This window comes from Mchenga conophoros, linkage group LG3 (genome assembly GCF_057382185.1).
Source record: "Mchenga conophoros isolate Kocher_MC1m ecotype Shallow Benthic linkage group LG3, M_conophoros_male_GT1.1, whole genome shotgun sequence".
NCBI lineage: Eukaryota > Metazoa > Chordata > Actinopteri > Cichliformes > Cichlidae > Mchenga > Mchenga conophoros.
Window position 1 is genome coordinate 35,623,178 of NC_140528.1, and position 19,761 is coordinate 35,642,938.

The 19,761-nt window shown below is 40.9% G+C and overlaps 1 protein-coding gene and 1 pseudogene across 1 annotated transcript; both read left to right on the top strand.

Annotated features, from left to right (window-relative positions):
- Positions 1–886: 886 nt before the first annotated feature.
- On the top strand, positions 887–7,246 carry LOC146578383 (uncharacterized; annotated as a pseudogene).
- Positions 7,247–16,267: 9,021 nt separating this feature from the next.
- On the top strand, positions 16,268–18,559 carry LOC146578384 (zinc-binding protein A33-like). The gene has a single exon (XM_085259426.1). The coding sequence runs from the start codon at positions 16,271–16,273 to the stop codon at positions 17,654–17,656; it is 1,386 nt and encodes a 461-aa protein (XP_085115552.1). The 5' UTR covers positions 16,268–16,270; the 3' UTR covers positions 17,657–18,559.
- Positions 18,560–19,761: the final 1,202 nt, after the last annotated feature.

Genomic DNA, 19,761 nt, shown 5'->3' on the forward strand with positions numbered 1-19,761 from the left:
CAAACAGTGAGAGCCTCTATGGTTTTTAGATATGCTCTACACTAAAAGATAGAAGATAAAAATATTTCTGTATGGAATATAGATTCCTAATAACAAAAAGATTCCTCCTTGTGAATTAATAAGTAAATATGTCATGTTGCCTTTGTAAAATGTTTTGGAGCATTTGTGGACTGTTGGAGTGAAAAACTGTGACTGTACTGAAGGTACAGTGCTCATCTGCTCATCTGTCTTGTCACACAAGATGGAAATTATGACCTGTGTAACCATTTGACCTTAGAACTGAAGAAGCTTCTCGGATGAGAGGTGAAACGTCTTCAAGTAACTTAAAGAAGTCCAGACGCTTTTCTTTGCAAGCTCCTTTGACTATGGCCTGTGAGGTTTGGTATAATTCTCCAGTTTCTGTGTTACTGACATTGTATCAATAGTTTTTTTGAATTGGGAAAAGAATGCTGTGTAACTGAAGCTGTTATGCGTTCTTGGGCTACATGGTGTTCTGGTGGTTAGCACTGTTGCCTCTGAGCACAAAGGTCCTGAGTCCAACTCCACTGCTTCTCTGGGGTCTTTTTGTGTGGAGTTTGCATGTTCTCCTCATGTTTACTTGGGTTCCCTATAGGTACTCTGGCTTCCTCCAATGTCCAAAGAAATGCAGTTTATGGTATTAGGTTAATTTGTAATTCAAAATTGGTGTGAACATGTGAATGGTTAGTCCTGGGACAAGCTGGTGATCTGTCCAGGGTGTAACCCCTCCCCCCCGTGACCCTGACTAGGATAAGTGGAATAGGTTGGATATGATATGATATACCTTTATTAGTCCTACAAGGGGAAATTGAAGATAATGTTGGTTGTATTCCATCTTTTAACTCTGGGTCAAACCCACAACATTCATTTAATGTTTGTTCGTGTCTCTGTCCTTCCAGTTTCCCAGCATGCTCTGGCTGTGGTGGTGGTGGAGGTGAATGAGGGGGAAAGGTCTGTCCTACTATCATGTCTGTACTCAGGTTCTATACCTGAGGACAATCGAACAGTGATGTGGACTCGCAGTGACCTTGATCCCAAATCTGTACACCAACGACGAGAAGAAGGAGACGATCTTACAGGACAAAACCAGCGTTACAGCAGACGCACATCAATGAATCGTTACGCTTTCATCATTAAAGACTTCAGTCTCACTCTGAGGAAACCCACAAAAACTGACAGCGGCAACTACACCTGCTCCATCAGTGCTGGAGGGAAAGAACGGAGACTCAGAGACATCCAGCTGCAGGTCAAAGGTCAGCATCAAATTCTAAAACCTGCTGTGATTACATGTCGTATTCAGTACTACAGAGAAAGGTCAGAGGTTAAATGAAAGCAAAGTATTTCTTAAACGGTTTCTGAAGGTCTTGATGAGCCCAGCAGGAACGTTTGTAGACTTGACCTCAGTGAAAACAGCAAAACAAGAGAAGCAAAGCAGAAGAAATTCGTTCTGTGCATGTGCAGATGTGTTTATGTTTACCTCCGGGAGGTTCAGCACACACACATCTGTACATACATTAAATACATTAAAACTTTATGCACGGCCCAACACAAAACTTTTAGAGGCCTTTTGCTGCCACTTTTACAGTTGACACTTTGGTTTCTTGTCCTCTCAGACCAGCAGGTGGAGGTGAAGGTGAGGGAAGGGTCAGAGTCTGTCATCCTGCCCTGCAACACAACACCTGACCTGCCTGAGGACACCACAGTGGAGTGGACTCGCTCTGACCTCGGACTCATCACAGTCCATGAGTATTCTAACAGAAATGATGACGTCATGACTCAGGACGAAGTTTACAGAGACCGAACGAAGATGAATGAAGACCTGCTGAGAACTGGAGACCTCAGTCTGACCCTGAAACATCCCACAGAGAGAGACACAGGACGATACATCTGCACCATCTACAGGGACAAAGACATCCTGACACAGAAAGTAGTGCTGCAGGTCAAAAGTAGGTGCTGGAGATAAAGGTCAAAGGTCAATACTGTAGACACAGGTCAGAGATTAGAAGTCATTTTGTTTTATGTTTCCCCACAGAACCATTTCCATCCTGGGTCAAAGATCTTCTGGTTCTCCTGTTTGTCTTTGTGATTTTTGGAGGTCTTTTATATTATTTACGTCACTATTACATGTCAGGTAAGAGTCTTTCCTACTACACTACCCATAATACCAGTGGTTAACAGGTGGCCTCTGGTGGCCTCTTGACTGTGTTCAGACCAGACACATGAGATCGTGAGATCAAAGAACGAGTCAGGAACAAACTGAGACACAATCTGATTGAGACTAGAAGGCAAGAAGGGCGCAGGGAGGTCATGTGACCATCACAGCTGCTGCTGATGTCATCGTGTTGTGCTTTGTTGTCCTCTCAGATTACCAAGTGGAGGTGGATTCAGGGGTGGCGTCTGTAAAGCTGCCCTGCAAAACTATATTTAAATTCCTAAAACACACTAAAGTGGAGTGGAGGGACAGAAACAACAGGAAGGTCCATGTGTATCAGAACGGCTCTGACCAGCCTGAAAAACAGCACCGGTTTTACAGAAACCGAACAGAGATGAAGAGCACATCTCTGCTGAAACCTGGAGACCTCAGTCTGACCCTGGCATATCCCACGGATGACGACAACTTCACCTACACCTGTACCATCTACAGCAGGAAAGGAAACATACTGACAAGGAAAAATGTGCACCTCCATGTCAGAGGTCAGTGCTGCTTATACAGGTCAAAGGTTTTGACACACTAGACTAGACACACTGACATGAGACAAAGACCAAAGTAAAACAGGAAACACACCAACTGAACTCTAGACATGAAAACTGAGGAGACAGAAAATAGAGTCCTAAAAAGCAGGACAGAAAGGCACAAAGAAAGCACAAAACATAGTTTTTACCTTGTTTCTCCCCGAATCCCACACAGTGCTCACGTCTGTGGCGTGAATTGTGACAACCCCAACTCCAAATCTGTACAGTGGCTTCTCTCAGTTCCCAATACCTAGTGAGAAAACACATGAATTAAACTGCCAAGCAACACACACACAAAGTTCTCACTAACAAACCCATTGTGAACTCAATGATCCAGCACCGACTGAAGCTCAGCCACTCGCTTAAGTAGAGAGGCAACTGATGAAGGCAATCAGCTGGCTTCAGAGCAGGAACTCTCCTCAGCCTGATGATTCTTGTAATTCTTTCTTCCGGATACACACACTCATGTCCAAACACCTATACACATAAACAGGGACAAGGCTGTGCAGAGATTTTTAGATGGGCGGGTGCTCAAAGTTCAAAAGGGGCACAGAGAAAAGGCCGAATAACAACAACCCGCATTCATCAACAATCTAATATGGAATCACATCATACTATATCACTGTCATCAGGTGGGGACAAGGCAAAGCAAACATATTCCATGTTTGCCTGATGGGTACAATGTTGCTCTTGTGGGGTTTCTGCTGCTCCTGCTGTGATAGTGCTGGAGGGCAGGGCTGTGCTGATCCGAGACTGTAGACATTAAATGCAAAGATTGGTGAAGGTGCTTGGAAGCATAAGGAAACAAAATAAACTCGGCTCTGCCTGTGACTCAGTTTGCCTCTCTTACTCTTTCATCATCTCCTCATCTCATCTATCACTCTCCACTTGATGTCCATCTGACAACAAGGCACAGTTTGCTATTGCATTAATCTATTATTTAATTATCCACACTTCACAAATAGGGATGGGTATCGTTTAGGTTTTATCCAATACCAGTACCAAACCGGTACTTTTGAACCGGTGCTTAAAGAATGAAGAACACAAACTTTGTACAAAAACCTCTCATGTTGAGCTGTTTTTTTGTAAAAAGATAACAATGTTAGCCTTTTCTGCAGCTATAGGGGATTTACAGTATCACTCTTGGCTGTAAGCAGTGCTTAATCAATGGAGGGGAAAAAAACACCAACTTTGTCCAAAAACCTCTCATGTTTAGCAGTTTCCCACTTTTTCTTTGATCATTTTAGCTTTTTTGGCCAGGGTGAAGTTAGTATCTGCCATCAAACAAGAAGACAGCCGCATGTAGCTATGATGATGTTTGCTAGTTCACCTTACATGCATTAATTTAATAACGTGGTTAGCCTACTCAACGTAAATTACACACGAACAACATTAAGCTACTCATGCAGAGAAGAACGGCTGCTGCTGCATCATCATCCGTCATCATTTCTGCTACACTGGCAGGGCGGGGCCAGGACTCTCCTCTTCGGGTTTTTGGGGGATGTTGCTAACTCCGGGTCCGATAACTGGCAACCCACCCGCAGTAGATGTGCTCGATGTGAGGTCTCGCAGCAAGCTATCAAATACGGTGCATTTCTCGGCTTTTAACAAAACGCTATGCGTCGCCAGGTGTTTCATCGGATTTGAGGTGTTACCTCCTTTGACAGTATCACAGTATCAGCTTAAAGCACTTGTTGCTGCTGAGTTTGCATCTTTTGCTGTGAAGTACAGCCAGACTTTGACCGCTTCGCCTTGGGCATTTTTAATCTGTAGCTCTGCTCTAAAAGAACGCACGTACCTGGGCCCGCCTACTACGCTCGCAAAGGTAAATGATTGGCTGGAATCCAAAGTGTGTCAAAGCTCAGGAAAAAAAAAGCACCAAAATAAAGCACCGAAATGTGCGCTGCTTTTCGGTCTGGTTACTACCGTTTATGTCAGAACCGGTGACATGATACCGGTACCCATCCCTAGTTACAAATCTTGCACCTAATCCATAACAAAGTAATGATAGACAATGTTATAGAACTATTCTTAAGAAGCATTTATAGACCGTGTTATATCATGAATAATAATTTTAGAACTTTATACACATAAAACAAACACTAATATAATCTGTTTCTTAATGTGTTTTCTTTAACATACGGTGTGTCTTTTTTAATATCATAATAATCCATAATTATGCTGATATGCATATCATCATATTGCATATGCAAGTCCCTCAGAAAGGCAGGAAAAGCCCTGTAACTTACTTTAAAACTAAATATGTTCCCTAAAACCGTGGACAGAGCTACAGACCCATGACAGTTGTCTTTTTAACATGTTTTAATACTGTGTATCTTGTTCCATTTAATTTGAACAAGCCTCTTAAAAAGTCAGTGATCACAGTCGGCCTCTCTCGGTTTTTATTACCACTGTTCATTTTAAAGCTCAGTTTTTAAAACCTTACGATGTAACTACAGCCCAGCCCATGCAGCAGGATAATAATGACTAAGATTATATTGGAGTGGGCCTGATACTCATGTCCGATGACAGTGCTGCCATCAAATTGCCTTTCTTTGCTTTGACTCTGTCTCCAACAAGAGGTGAAGCAGATGTTCTTACATTAATGGAATCACTAATACAACAGATCACCTGAAAATGAATAATGAATTTGCTGAAACAGATGTCTTTATTAATGAATTGTACTGACTAGTCTCTATTTCTCTCAGCTGAGCTCTGTTTCTGAAAGACGAACTCGTTCATGTCAGAGAGCAGACGTCTTTATGACATAATGTATCTGGCATGCAGAGAATCATGTTCATTTAGATGTTGCTGACATTTAAAATTCAGTTTTGCTTTTTATTTTGAAACATTTTTATTTTATTTCAATATTTTTTAGTCTGAATAAATCAAACTTGCTTGATAGGACAGCTCTCAGGTAACAAGGTGGCAAATAAGTCTTTGACTCAGAGTTCTTTAAGACTAAACCAGTCGAACTTGATTTCATTGAAAAGATGCCATTTTCTCCATTCAGACAAAACATGTTCAGAGCTGCTTTTGCTGCACAGCTCATGTTGTGTTTGTTGTCCTCTCAGTCCCCCAGGTGGAGGTGGATTCAGGGGAGGCATCTGTCCTGCTGCCGTGCAAAACTACTATAAACCTGCCTAAAGATGCTAAAGTGAAGTGGATGACCAGATTCAACAGGAAGGTCCACTGACCAGCTTGAAGATCAGGACAACCATTACAGAGACCGAACACAGATGAATAAAGACCTGCTGAAAACTAGAGACCTCAGTCTGACCCTGAAATACCCCACAGACTGGGACGCAGACATCTACACCTGCACCGTCTGCAACAGGGAGGGGAAAAAAATCCTGATGAAACAAGTGGAGCTGAAAGTCAGAGGTCAGTGCTGCTGCTGGGTGTGAGCTGCAGAAGAAGAAGAGATGATGAGATCTTCGTGAACACAAATCTTATTTTGTGCTTTAGACTGTTTATGAAATTTGTTGTCCTCTCAGTCTGTCAGGTGGAGGTGGAGGAGGGGGCGGAGTCTGTAGAGCTACCTTTCAAAACCACAAAAGAGCTGCCTGCAGATGCTAAGGTGGTGTGGTGGAACAATGATGACAGGAAGGTCCACGTGTATAAGAACGGCTCTGATCAGCCTGGAGAACAGCACCAGCTTTACAGAGACCGAACAAAGATGAAGAGAAGATCTCTGCTGAAGCCTGGAGACCTCAGTCTGACCTTGAAACAGCCCACAGAGAGAGACAGTGGGAGGTACAGCTGTAGAGTCTACGGGGAGATCAAGAGATACAAAAGAGTGCTGCTCAGAGTCAAAGGTTTGTGTGTGTGTGTGTTCAAGGTTCAAGGTTCTTTATTTGTCACATGCATAGTTATACAAGTATAACACACAGTGAAATGTAGCCTGACACGCTCCTCGACATGTGCATATAGTATATACACTGGGTGAATGTGCAGTAGTAGCAGCAAGCAGGTGAATTCTGTACATTAATATGAATAGACATCTGACTATTTTACAGGATAGACAATATAAACATATTTAAAATTAAAGGAATTTGGAATGTACATTGTGCCTTGGTTTAGAGTGTCTGGAAGAGAGTCCTGTCTCAGTCTGTGTGTGTGTGTGTGTGTGTCTTACTGTGTGTCTCTGACTGTCTTGTGTCTCCTCTGCAGGGAGAGTTCAGGTCCAGGATCAAACAGGGGACATCAGGAACAGAAGCAGCTCCATTGATCCGACTCCTCTGATGGCTGATCAATCAGTTTGATCTGTGTGTTCTTTGATTATTGATCAGTGATGTCAGAGTGGAGTCAGTGTGATGTTGTTGTTGTGTGTTTGAGACTTTTAGTGTCCATGAAGGTCTCTGCTGCCGTAGATCCTCTGAACTGTGACAGAGGTCTCACTCTGGAGGAAACTCTCAGCACTTTCCAGCAGCTCCTCCATCATGGAGGACGTTCCCTCACTGTAACAGGTGGAGGAGAGAGGAGAGGAAGCACAGGTGGATCCTCTGAGGAAAATATTGTTATTACATGAGCGGAAAGACAAAAATACCATCACAGTAAAATAAGACTCCGTGTGTATAACATTTAAGGGTTGTCTCAGTCCACTCTGATCTGCTGTTACTTCTATGTAGGGTTGGCAACTGTCCTGTTTTATCTGAGTCATCCTGTATAATGAGCAAATTAAATACTTAAGTATGCGAGTCTGTACCCGCGTTCTCACTAGTTCACACAGGGGTCCAGACTTCCCAAGAGCGCAACGCGTGACTACATCACAGCTCCCGAGTTTTTGCTGCCATTCCCAGTTAATTTAACTGTTTGCTCATATTATCTCCACTTATTACCATGCTGTTTTTAGACTTGATGTATAGCATGAATAATCTGCTCGCTGTACATAATCATGTGCAGTTCCACATGATTATTAACAGACAAAAAGAAAACATAATAGTGATATATAGAAGTAGTTTTGTATACAAGATCGCTGCAAAAAGCAAGAGCATCTGGCTACAGCCACTGGGGAGCGCCATATTACGACCTCCACACTAACTGGGAACACGTGACCTCCACAGTAATCGGAAACACGTGACTTCAGTTAAATCCACTTTGACAGCGAAAACTAAATTGTATTTTTGTTACTATTGATGCTGCTGATAAATAAATTTGATTCTAAGTGTTTTCTTAGCAATCTAGGTTTATTAAAAAAAATCACCATCCCTTCAGCTTGTTCGTTGCCAAAAGTGTCCATGTGTTATGTTTGTGTTTCTTTGCTACTTTTTCTGCATAAAGTTTTTTCAGAAATATAAAATAGTCATTACTTTTTACATTTTTAATCCTTCAAACACCCTTTTCTAGTACAATGCACTTGTTTGAAGACAACCTCAAAACTCACCATTTCATATATCAGCACTGCTACTGGAAATTTTTGTACAGAGGTCCCTCGCTATAACGCGGTTCACCTTTCGCAGACTCGCTGTTTCACTGATTTATTTATTTTTTAATAGCAAATTGTTTTGTGTGTTCTGATTGCTGTAGACTATTGTCAATCAATCTAGTGCCGTGTCTTCTGCACGGCAGCGGTCCCCAACACCCGGGCCCATTTGGTACCGGGCCATGAAAGTTGAGGCTCGGGTGTGAAGTGTATGATTTTCAGGGTTTTTAATCGTTAATTCTGTTTTCCTGGGTCTTTTCCCACGTTGTAGTCGTGTGTCTTATTTTGAAAGAACTATTTACACGTTACCATAGCGACCAGAGAGTATCAAGAAGCAGAGAGGAGGATGTTACTCTCAATGTTGTTGGTGCATTTCAGGAGGACGCTGCTCATAAAGTTACACAATCACACAGTGAATTCACGTTTATTATTATATTTACAAAATACCACCGTTTTGTCTTTGTCATTTTATTTTGTTGTATTTATCCGCAACACCTTCAAGGCCAGTCCGTGAAAATATTTTCTGACATTAAACTGGTCCGTGGTGCAAAAAAGGTTGGAGACCGCTGCTGTACAGTACATAATGAGTTTAGTTTGTCAAATTTATATAAATCTTCGATTGCTAGCAGTGTAACCCTGAAGTACTGTATGTTTGTGCGTTTTCTCCCCGACAAACACAACAATGCCGATGAAACATTTTGCACGGTTTCATTTTATAATGGACTTATGTTTCTACGAAGGTTTGAACTTTAAGAGTGTTTAAACAAAAGAAAAAAAGTGTGAAAATGTTCGTGCCTGTCTGAGGAAAGTGTATAAAGCATGTAGTGGGGGTTTTACAATTTTAAAACAGCTACAATAATTGTAAAAAATAAAGTTCACTACTTCGCAGATTTCACCTACCGTGGGTTATTTTGAGAACGTAACACCAGCGATAAACGAGGGACCACTTTTTCTATTATCAGTAGAGTCATCTAATTGATTAACATCAACATTGATTATTGTGCACTATTATTTTTGTTCAAGGAAAGCAAAAAAATGTTATGTTCACAAAATGCTGTAAAGTGTATGTTTCTGTTCCCTGTCCAGTGTACTGTTTGTTTGTATATTTGTCTTTTTGGCTGCTGTTACAACCAAATTTCCCCTTGTGGGACAATTAAAGGATTATTCTATTCTATTCTCTATTCTAAAATGTATATTTATTAAAACATTTATCTACTTTTACAGACTTTAAACCGACACTTTAAATTAGCACCAGTCCTTTTCATAAAAAACAAAATTTTATCTACATTCTGTTTTTTACACTTTAAATCCCAGTAAGGTTATATATTACCAGTAGCTTTTCAGATAAAACAGTAATCAAGTCCTAATGGTTTCATAAATCTTCATAGTTTTTTTCATATAAGCATCAGGGACAAGGCTGTCTTGCAATTGTTGAGGTCACTAGTGTGCGCCCTATTTCTTCCAGGATCACTCTTCATTTGTAGGTTTTAGTGGACTCCTACTATTGTGAAGTGGTTTTCATGGGACAGGGGCTTGTATTCCAAGATCTGGGAGATTGTAGAGATGAGCAGTAATTCCCTTCTTGCCATCTTTCCAGAAATATAAGTGATCTGGAAGCTGTTAGGCTTACTTACAGCAGCAGCACTTTTTGCACCTGCAGAAACTCCAGGACACATTTACTAACAGTGTTTGTTCCTGTGTGTGCTGCAGCTTTGAATTTTTTTTTGAGCGTTAATATTTTGGCTATGGTGTCTTGTTATGAAATAAGAGTAAAAGTGAAAAACAAACTGAAAAACACAGAGGAAGAAGTCCCTCTACACAAAAAACACTGCAGATGACAGGCCAGGCAAACATCTATTGACCTGTTTGAATGCCTCCTCATCATGTGAGCCTTGAAGTTTTTTTGTAAAAAGACTAAGACCACAGTGAGGGCGTTTAATTTTCATGGACTTTCCACAAGCCACAGTTTCATTTAGCACAGGGTAGAGCACATGAATGTTCTACCCAAGATTCAGAAAATTGTTTAGATGCTGGAGACAAGACATCGAGAGGGAGATGGGGCCAGTGTTGCCAACTCCTCAGTAAGGAAAATCGCTATTGGTTGTCCTAAAAGTCGCTAAATGACGTCATCGCCTAATTGGTCATGCTAATGTAACTGTAAACTATGTTGTTGGAGAGAGAAATAACATCGTGGAAGAGACATAAAGTGAGTAAAAAACGTCCTAAATGCATTTAGAGTTTATTTAGAACTACAAATTAAATTTCTTTTAGCAATTATTGTTTTTTTTAATGTCACAATTCCAACCCTGCTCCTTTACCCGGGCTTGGACCGGCAAAAGTGACCCGAAATAGGCACTCTGGTTGAGTTACTTTGTATGTGTGTGTTCATAAGTACTTTTAAATAGGGCTGGGTATCGTCACTGATTTCTAGAATCGATTCAATTCCGATTCACAAGGTCCCGAATCGATTCGATCCACGATTCGATTTAATTCGATTCGATTTGAATCTGGGAAATTTTGACAGTCAGAAATATTATAATTCAGATCATTACATTTACATATTTTTGTATCTATAAAAAGGAAGCTGACACACGCAAGACTTTATCAAAGGTGTAAGCATCACAGCAGATGCCTTTGTGTCAAAGTAGCTGAAGATAAAACAGAAAAACATGAAGGTGATTTTCCTGGCCTGGGATTTTATAAAAATATTCTGCAGTACATCAAACACGGAAGAAAACCGTTAATCAACATATGAACATTACCTCTGAAGTTACAGCGGTTTTATTAGAGACACGGCTAAGCATTTTGCATTTTGCATAATTTTAAAAAGTTTAAATTTGTTCAGAAGCCTATTGAACGGCAGAAATGAGGTTTTCTTTTCAGAAGTATATAAAACGGAAAAAAAAAACGTCGGCCGACAGCGCTGTGGTAGACTTGTGCGTAATAAGCAAGCGAATAATGAAGAAAACAGATTTTTAGACGGGAAACTGTTCTTGAAGTACAGAGAGAGAGAGAGAGAGAGAGAGAGAGAGAGAGAGAGAGAGAGAGAGAGAGCTGCGCAACGTGGTGGAAGCAAAACAGTAAAAGTCAGAGTGAATTCATGACGATGTTTATGTGAAGCGTTTGGATCTTCTTTTGCTGCTGGTTCGGTCAATATTGTTTGGAGAGACATCAAACTAACAGCTTTAGAATCGGCGCATAAAGGGCGTGAACACAAAGCGCGGACCCGCCCACAGATCAGAATCAGCGAGCTGTCGGCTTTCAGCCCCGACCGTGAGAAAGGCGACATCTAACTGATTCTGATCCGCCGGTTGCGTTGTGTGTCTAAGTCTTTGTGCAGAATCCCTGTACCTGCTCTCATTTACTGTCTTAACTGTTTGGTGGTTGTTGAAATTTTGTGATCTTTCACCAGAGATTCTGGCATTTCGGGCAAAATAAATTTATATTAAAAAAATCGATTCAGGATTTTAATGAATCGATTTTACGTTATCCAAGCCAGAATCGATTTTAATCGATGAATCGATTATAAAAACCCACCCCTACTTTTAAACCTTGTGATCCACAAAACAGCATAAGAGTAAGAGAGTAAAACAAGAACTGACTGCGTTACAGCACCCGCTGCTTGTTGAGTGTAAAAGCGATACGCGCTTTCACGTCTTTTTTAGCGACTTTTTTTAGAGAAGAAGTCGCTAAGGGGTCTGAAAACTCGCTAAATATAGTGACAAAGTCGCTAAGTTGGCAACACTGGATGGGGCTCCACGGAGAGTTCAGTGGGGAGCAGTCCTGAATGCTGACATGACAATAATTGCCTTGCCATATCCCCACGCTGTATGACTGTCATGTTACAGACAGGGCAGTGAAAGTACACCGGCATATCATTTTGTCTGTAAGAGAGAAAAAAAAATAGAAAAAACAACAACATGTAATTTAAATGCAGTTTTATAGGATGCAGTGAGTTTATCTAACAATCAGATTGTACATATTAACAAAAATATCCAAGCCATGCTCAATAATGAAAGCAAAATAGTGTGGATCACAAGAGCTGTCAAGAAATGTGGTGAACAGGAAAGATTTTTTTAATGAAAACACTTTTTTCTCTCGCTGATGAATGAACTGAACAGTACAATGTGAAAAGCAACTTTTAAGTCAACAAAGAGAAAGAAGCTAAAAAGAAGTGCATATTTACAACTTAAACTGTGAGGTATATTTAATACCAACATACCTTTGAAAGGCAAAGCATTTTTAATGTGTCCATTTATATGCTCCTCAATCTTTGCCCTGACAGTAGGGCTGAGAGTGGGGCACAGAGGGCAGTGAAACAGCCAACACGTGGTGCATTCCTGCAATTCTGACTTGGAGGCACAACTCCAAATTGATATTTGCATCTAAAACAGAGAAAAACAGATAAACACCATAAATACTTTTAAGTTCAGGTTTTAGCAGAAATAATATGTTAGTTATGTAAGAGATTTGGGAGAAAATTCTTTACACAAACATAATTTACAAGACACTTATTTGTGACATACTTATCTATTGACATAACAGACAATTTAAGGCTAACTAAAATCTGGGCAATAAAAAGCAGAACAGAATGTAATAGACAATAATAGTATTTATAAATATATAAACGTCTTTGTGATGAACTTTACAGTGTTTTTGCAGGTGGAATGACATGAATAAAGTGCAATATGCAGTAAATGGAACAATGTGCATTGGTGTTACAGATAGTGAAAAGTAGTTCAATAACAAGCAAAACTCAAATACGTTTGAAACTGACCACTAAATGCTAACCAGAGGTGTCAAAAGTGCACACATTCCTTACTAAAGTTTAGATACCTCGGGGGTCTGACCGTTGTTGTAACAAAGTGCCTACATAATAAGTGTAAGCAAACTAGATGATTCCTAGAATTATATAATTATTAACTGCAAATTTATACATGAAAGACTCTGTCCCAACCTTCACGATCCACTTGCAAGGTTTCCACAGTCGATGATGCACGCAGGAACGCATTTCCCATATTTGACAGTGGGGGTGGTGTGTTCAGAGTGATGTGCAGTGTTAGTTTTCCGCCACACATAGCGTTTTGCATTTTGACCAAAAAGTTTGGTCTCATCTGACCAGAGCACCTTCTTCTACATGTTTGCTGTGTCCCCCACATGGCTTGTGGCAAACTGCAAACAGGACTTCTTATGGTTTGCTGTTAACAATGGCTTTCTTCTTGCAACTCTTCCATAAAGGCTAGTGATGTGCAGATCGATCCTGAAATATCGATTCCTCCGATACCCGTCATTTATGTTCTAGAATCGATTCTCACATTAAAATATCGATATTTTAGTCATTTAGGGTAAATTTCTAGTTTATCATCAACAGGAACACAGTGGAAAGAAACTATAACATTCGGATTATCTACATTTGAAGGAACTACTTCCTCTTCCGCCTTTCATAGTCATGTGCGAAATACGGCTGTATAAATGTCTCGCAGCCCCTTGGCGTGCGCACTCAAAACAATGGCCGAACGCAAGCGAAGTCACGTGTGGACACATTTTACCTCCACAAACAGCCAAGACGCGGTTTGTGATGTATGTGGCAAGACAGTGAGGTGTTGTGGCAACACCACTAACCTCGTAAAACACCTCAGAATTAATCATAACACAGAATATGATGAGGTCATGTCGAGGCGAACCGAAGAGGAGGAGAGGACAGGGACAGGTGCTGCTAGGGCGAGACAGGCGTCTCTCACGGAGTCATTTAGTGCTGCAGGCAGGCACTATGCAGGTACAGAGGAGGAAAATGCTGGGTACATAGGCTAGGTCGCATTAAAATATACAGAGTACTTGCAGTAAAACAGGCATTGTAGTCTTTAAAACATAAAAATTCAGTTGAAGATTATTTCATAGATAAGAGAAACATTTTATAGATACTATTATTATCTATTAGCTTTATTATTATTTTCACTCAGTTTAATTTTTTTGACTGAGTTATTTGAATATTTTAAAATGCAGGTATTGACAAACTTATTTATTCCTTTAATTATGTATTATACTGACAATTTCATTCACACAGCATTCTATGTAAAACAGCAAGTATATGTAAACTATCAATTCCTTTCCCTGTTAGGCTATTTTAACAGACTGCATACATGACTCTAAAAATATTAAACATTCAGTGCAGTATACCCCATCTTTTGTTTTGCCCTTTGTATTTTATTTTCTTTGTAGATGATTCCCCAAGAGCAGCAACACTCAAATCAAATCAAATCACTTTTTATTGTCACATCACATGTGCAGGCACACTGGCACAGCACATGCGAGTGAAATTCTTGTGTGCGAGCCCCACAAGCAACAGAGATGCCACAAGATGCCTTGTAGAGATGATTGTGAAGGACCTCCAGCCTCTGTCCATAGTGGAGGACCAGGGTTTCCAGGGATTTGTGAGAGCTCTTGACTCAAAATATCAACTCCCAGGAAGAAAATCACTGACTGAGACTCATCTTGTAAATTTGTTTGATGAATGTAAAGGCAAAGTAAGACCATCTTTGCAAAATGCTTCCAGTGGCATATTTGACTGTAACATGCCATCTCATTGAAAACTGGCAAATGAGAGAATTTGTCCTGGAAACACACTCTTTCCATGGGCAGCATACAGCAGATAATATCAGCTCAGCACTTAAGCAAATCACAGAAGAATGGGGCATAACTGAGAAGGTGGTTGCAGTTGTCAAAACATATTTGTTAACTTTAAGAGTAAAGAGAGAAACTATCTGTATTTCTTAATTGCAAATGACACCAAATTGTATTCAAAATTGAGCCACACTTATGGAGCTCCACAATTCTTTTCCAGGTGTTTTGGTTGACATCTCTTGATTTTCCCATTTCAAAGAAACAGGCTCTGTGTTTTGCCTTATATGCATCCACAGCTGTGCCACCAACTTACTCACATGGACTCTACTAACCTATCAGAAGCTTCTTCAGCTCAGAATGGAATCGTCTGCAGTTTTCTTATTAATTAACAATAAACGTAGTGTATATGTACTCCTAAATTATATGAAAGTGATTAAAATAGACAGCTCTCTCTCTCTTTATTCCAACATTTAACTAATTCAAAAGATATTTCAATATTTATTTATCTAAAACAAAAAATGTTTACTCTAAACTGATGTTTAACAGTAAAAAAATGCTCTTGTTTTTCCCTAAAGTGTATGAAAATATCTGGTTTCAACTGAGTTATTTAGCCGTGGAGGGTAACAACTGAAAATAAGAAACACACATGTAAGCTAAGACTCTAAAGAAACAGCATTGTTGTTGTTCAGCTTTTCATTTCGCCATTTGTTGGTTCACTCGAAGAGCAAGTAACGTAATATGGGTCAAGTGATCAGTTTGACATCAGTCTTTTGTGATACACCGTCATATTTACATTATTTGTACAGTACGAATGATTTTCTTTGGTACCTGGTCAAACTTAAACTCTCCTCCGTCTGCCCGGCTGCACTACAGCAAACTCGCAGCAGCTTCTCCCCCCTCGCTCACGTAAGTGCTGTGCTCAGTCGTGCCTGAGCTCGGATCGTACCAAAATTAGGGGGAATTTACGACTGTGCGCAATGTGCTTCAACTACTGTGAGTAGTTTTTGTTTTATACACTTGTGAGTCAGGCATCTAACTGTGAAACAAATTACACTCCAAAAGACCCCGGGCTTCTGAAAAAATGACCCGGACTTAAGACCAATACGCCCGCCCCCTTCCCCCGCTGCGCCGACGGGGTTTGGGAAGTTGAATGAAGCTCCGCCCCTAACGTCATTCACAAGCGACAAACAAGGAAACAGATTATTTTTCGTTTTTCAGTGCAGAGAGACGCACAGACGATCAGACTGAGTTCAGACCAAACTAGCAGCTTCCTCTGAGTGAGTCCAGCTACAGGAGAGAAACGTGGAAAACTCCAACACTGCTGCTTCAAGCTGCTGACGCTCCACACACTGAATGTGAGTTTGAGCAAAAACACGACTCAAAAGAAGTTTCAGTGAAGGTGGTAGAGGAGGGAGGGGAGCCAGGACTGACTGTACTTCCTGTCTGCTGTTTTCAGCTTCACTCACAGACTCAATGGCTTCCAGATCAGAGGAGGATCTCTGCTGTCCGGTCTGTCAGGAGGTCTTCAGAGATCCTGTTATTCTGTCATGTAGCCACAGCTTCTGTAAAGACTGTCTGAATAGATGGTGGATCAAAAAACAGATACGTGAGTGTCCAGTTTGTAAGAACATATCTTCAAAGGATGATCCACCTTTAAACCGAGCTTTAAAGAACCTGTGTGAGTCGTTCTTACAGGAGAGAGATCAGAGAGCTTCAGAGGCTCTCTGCAGTCTGCACTCTGAGAAACTCAAACTCTTCTGTCTGGACCATCAGCAGCCAGTGTGTGTCGTCTGCAGAGACTCAGAAAATCACACCAATCACAGATTCAGACCCATTGATGAAGCTGCACAACAACACAAGAAGGAACTTCAGGAAACTCTGGAGCCCTTAAAGAAGAAGTTAAAGGTTTGCAAACGAGTTCAAGTGAAGTTTGATCAAACAGCAGAACACATTAAGGTCCAGGCCCGACACACAGAGAGGCAGATTAAGGAGCAGTTTAAGAAGCTTCACCAGTTTCTAGCAGAGGAAGAGGAGGCCAGGCTGGCTGTACTGAGGGAGGAAGAGGAGCAGAAGAGTGGGATGATGGAGGAGAAGATGGAGGCTCTGAGCAGAGAGATAGCAGCTCTTTCAGACACAGTCAGAGCCACAGAGGAGGAGCTGAGAGCTGAAGACGTCTCATTCCTGCACAACTACAAGGCTGCAGTGGAAAGAGTCCAGCGCTGCCCCCTGCTGGATGATCCACAGCTGCCCTCAGGAGCTCTGATAGACCAGGCCAAACACCTGGGCAACCTGACCTTCAACATCTGGAACAACATGAAGGACATGGTCTCCTACACTCCTCTCATTCTGGACCCAAACACTGCTCATCCAAGCCTCATCCTGTCTGAAGATCTGACCAGTGTGGTAGAAGGAGATGAACAGCAGCTTCCTGATAATCCAGAGAGGATTGATTTTTACTACTCTGTCCTGGGCTCTGAGGGCTTTAACTCAGGGACTCACAGCTGGGATGTCGATGTTGGAGACAGTAAATGGTGGAGACTGGGTGTGTTGGCAGAGTCTGTGCAGAGGAAGGGAATCATACAGTCTGAATTATGGACTATATTGTTATATAAAGGTACATACTCATCATGTTCACCATCAACTGGATCCACTGCTCTCCCAATTGCGAAGAAGCTCCAGAGGATCAGAGTGAATCTGGACTGGAACAGAGGAAAGCTGTCGTTCTCTGATCCTGATACTAACACACACATACACACCTTCACACACACTTTCACTCACAGGATGTTTCCATACATTTGGGCTGATGAAGTGAAGGTGTGTCCGTTGAAGGTGTCAGTGTCAGTGGAGCAGATGAGTTGAGGATGATGATGTTTCTAATGTTGTTTCCTGTCAGTGAATTGAAGCTGTTAAACTGCAGCTGTCCTCCTTAAACATATTGTTGAAACCACAATCCATATTTGGCTTTCATTCACTTTATTCAAGCCAGTACTCGCTATAGGTCATGTTATGTAAATAATCTCCTCATTGAATACAGACTTCAACTGATCATTGCCTTTTCCCTGTTTTGCCTAGATTCTTGTTTTCTAGTTTTTAAGACTTTGTGTTCGAGGATAAAACCAGGGTTGCTACAGCTTAAAGGAAAGTTAGACTTATGAATTTTAATGTCAGCTTTGTTCTTGTTAGGAACAAGCTAATAGCCAACTTGCTCGAATGTGAGCTGGATTTCTTTTTCCATGACACAAAGTTTGAAACAGTTCATACACAACTATTCTTTGTATTTCATGACATGTCTTCATTGTTGTTTTGAATGTGTTGCTGTATGGAATATGCCGTTTTTATGAGCAAAGTTAATATAGTTAATATATTTTAGTATTTATATTTTTTTGTTAAACTTATTGTGTGTATTTAGTAATTTAATAAGTAAATTCATGGATATGATTGAACTAAATTTATTTTTACTCTATTATTGTTGGATTGGTTAAGTAAAACCATGAATACGTGTGCCTTAAAGGCTTGGTTTATAGTTAAAAACCCAGCATTGTGGATTTATGCAAATGATAACATGCGTTGCTAAAGGGGGGAGTGGGAGAGAAAAAAGTATAGCAGAGGCAAGATGCTGCAAGAGAGGAGGACAGAGCCACAGTTCTCCTACCATAGTTTTTTTTGTTGTTGTTGTTGTTGTTCTTGAGGATAACTTAGTCCTGATTATTCCTATAAGAAGATTTACAAGCTGTGGAATAAATTTTTGTTTATATCTTTTCACATCAGAGTCCTGTGGAAGTTTTTTTTTTCCCCCTCTTCGCATGAAGATTGAATTGATTGAAGCGTAGGAAAACTGGTCTCATGGCTATACACAGTGGGAATGTAAAGCAAGATGATGGTAATAGTTTTGTCCGGGTTCACTTTGCGTTGATCCACTGGTACTGCAGTATAGAATAGAATTCAACTTTATTGTCATTGCACATGCACAGGTACAGGGCAACGAAATGCAGTTTGCATCCATCCAGAAGTGCTTTAGTGATATAGATATATTACAATATATATTAGCAATAATATAGATATGTAAGTATATTACAGAAATGGGTCTATTATGTTATAATGTAGACGGTATGAAGTATGTTGTGAATATTCTATAACTATAAGTATGTACAGACTGTAGTGAGTACAAGCTATGAACAGGATATAAATATGAAAAACTATACAGAATATGAAATAAATAACTTTACAGAATCTGAGATATACAGCTATACAGAAATGTGAACTATGCAAGTTGTAAACAGTTGTAGGATTAAAGATTATTGAATGTACAGAATGATTATTTACACAGAGCTATACAGTAGTGCAGTTAAGATAAGTGGGGGTGTGGATAATTCCTACAGAGGCTATATAAAGTGCTAGTGGTTGTGAGTGGTGGTTCAGTCCATGTTATTATTGCGTGTTTGAGGGTACAGTTGTCCATTGTGGGTGTGTGTATGTTCAGTCCATGAGTTTAACGTGGGTCAGATGTCAGGAGGCAGAGTTCAGGAGTCTGACAGCTGTGGGGAAGAAGCTGTTCCGGTACCTGGTGGTCTTAGTCCGGAGGCTCCTGTAGCACCTCCCAGAGGGCAGGAGGGTGAAGAGTCCATGTGATGGGTGACTGGGGTCTTTGATGATTTTCCCAGCCCTTTTCAGACACCGCTTCCTGTAGATGTCTTTTATGGCAGGAAGTGGTGCTCCGGCAATGCGCTGGGCAGTTTTCACGACCCTCTGCAACGCCTTCCGGTCCGAGGCAGAGCAGTTCCCGTACCAGACTGTTATACAGTTGGTCAGGATGCTCTCGATGGTGCAGCGATAGAAGTTCACCAGGATGTCTGAGGACAGGTGGTTCTTCCTCAGAGTCCTCAAGAAGAAGAGGCGCTGGTGAGCCTTCTTGACCAGCTTGGAGCAGTTGGTCGTCCAGGTGAGATCCTCGGAGATGTTTGTTT

Bases quoted from the DNA above. Each gene is read 5' to 3' on its own strand.
- LOC146578384 (XM_085259426.1), top strand. From the start codon at position 16,271: ATGGCTTCCAGATCAGAGGAGGATCTCTGCTGTCCGGTCTGTCAGGAG.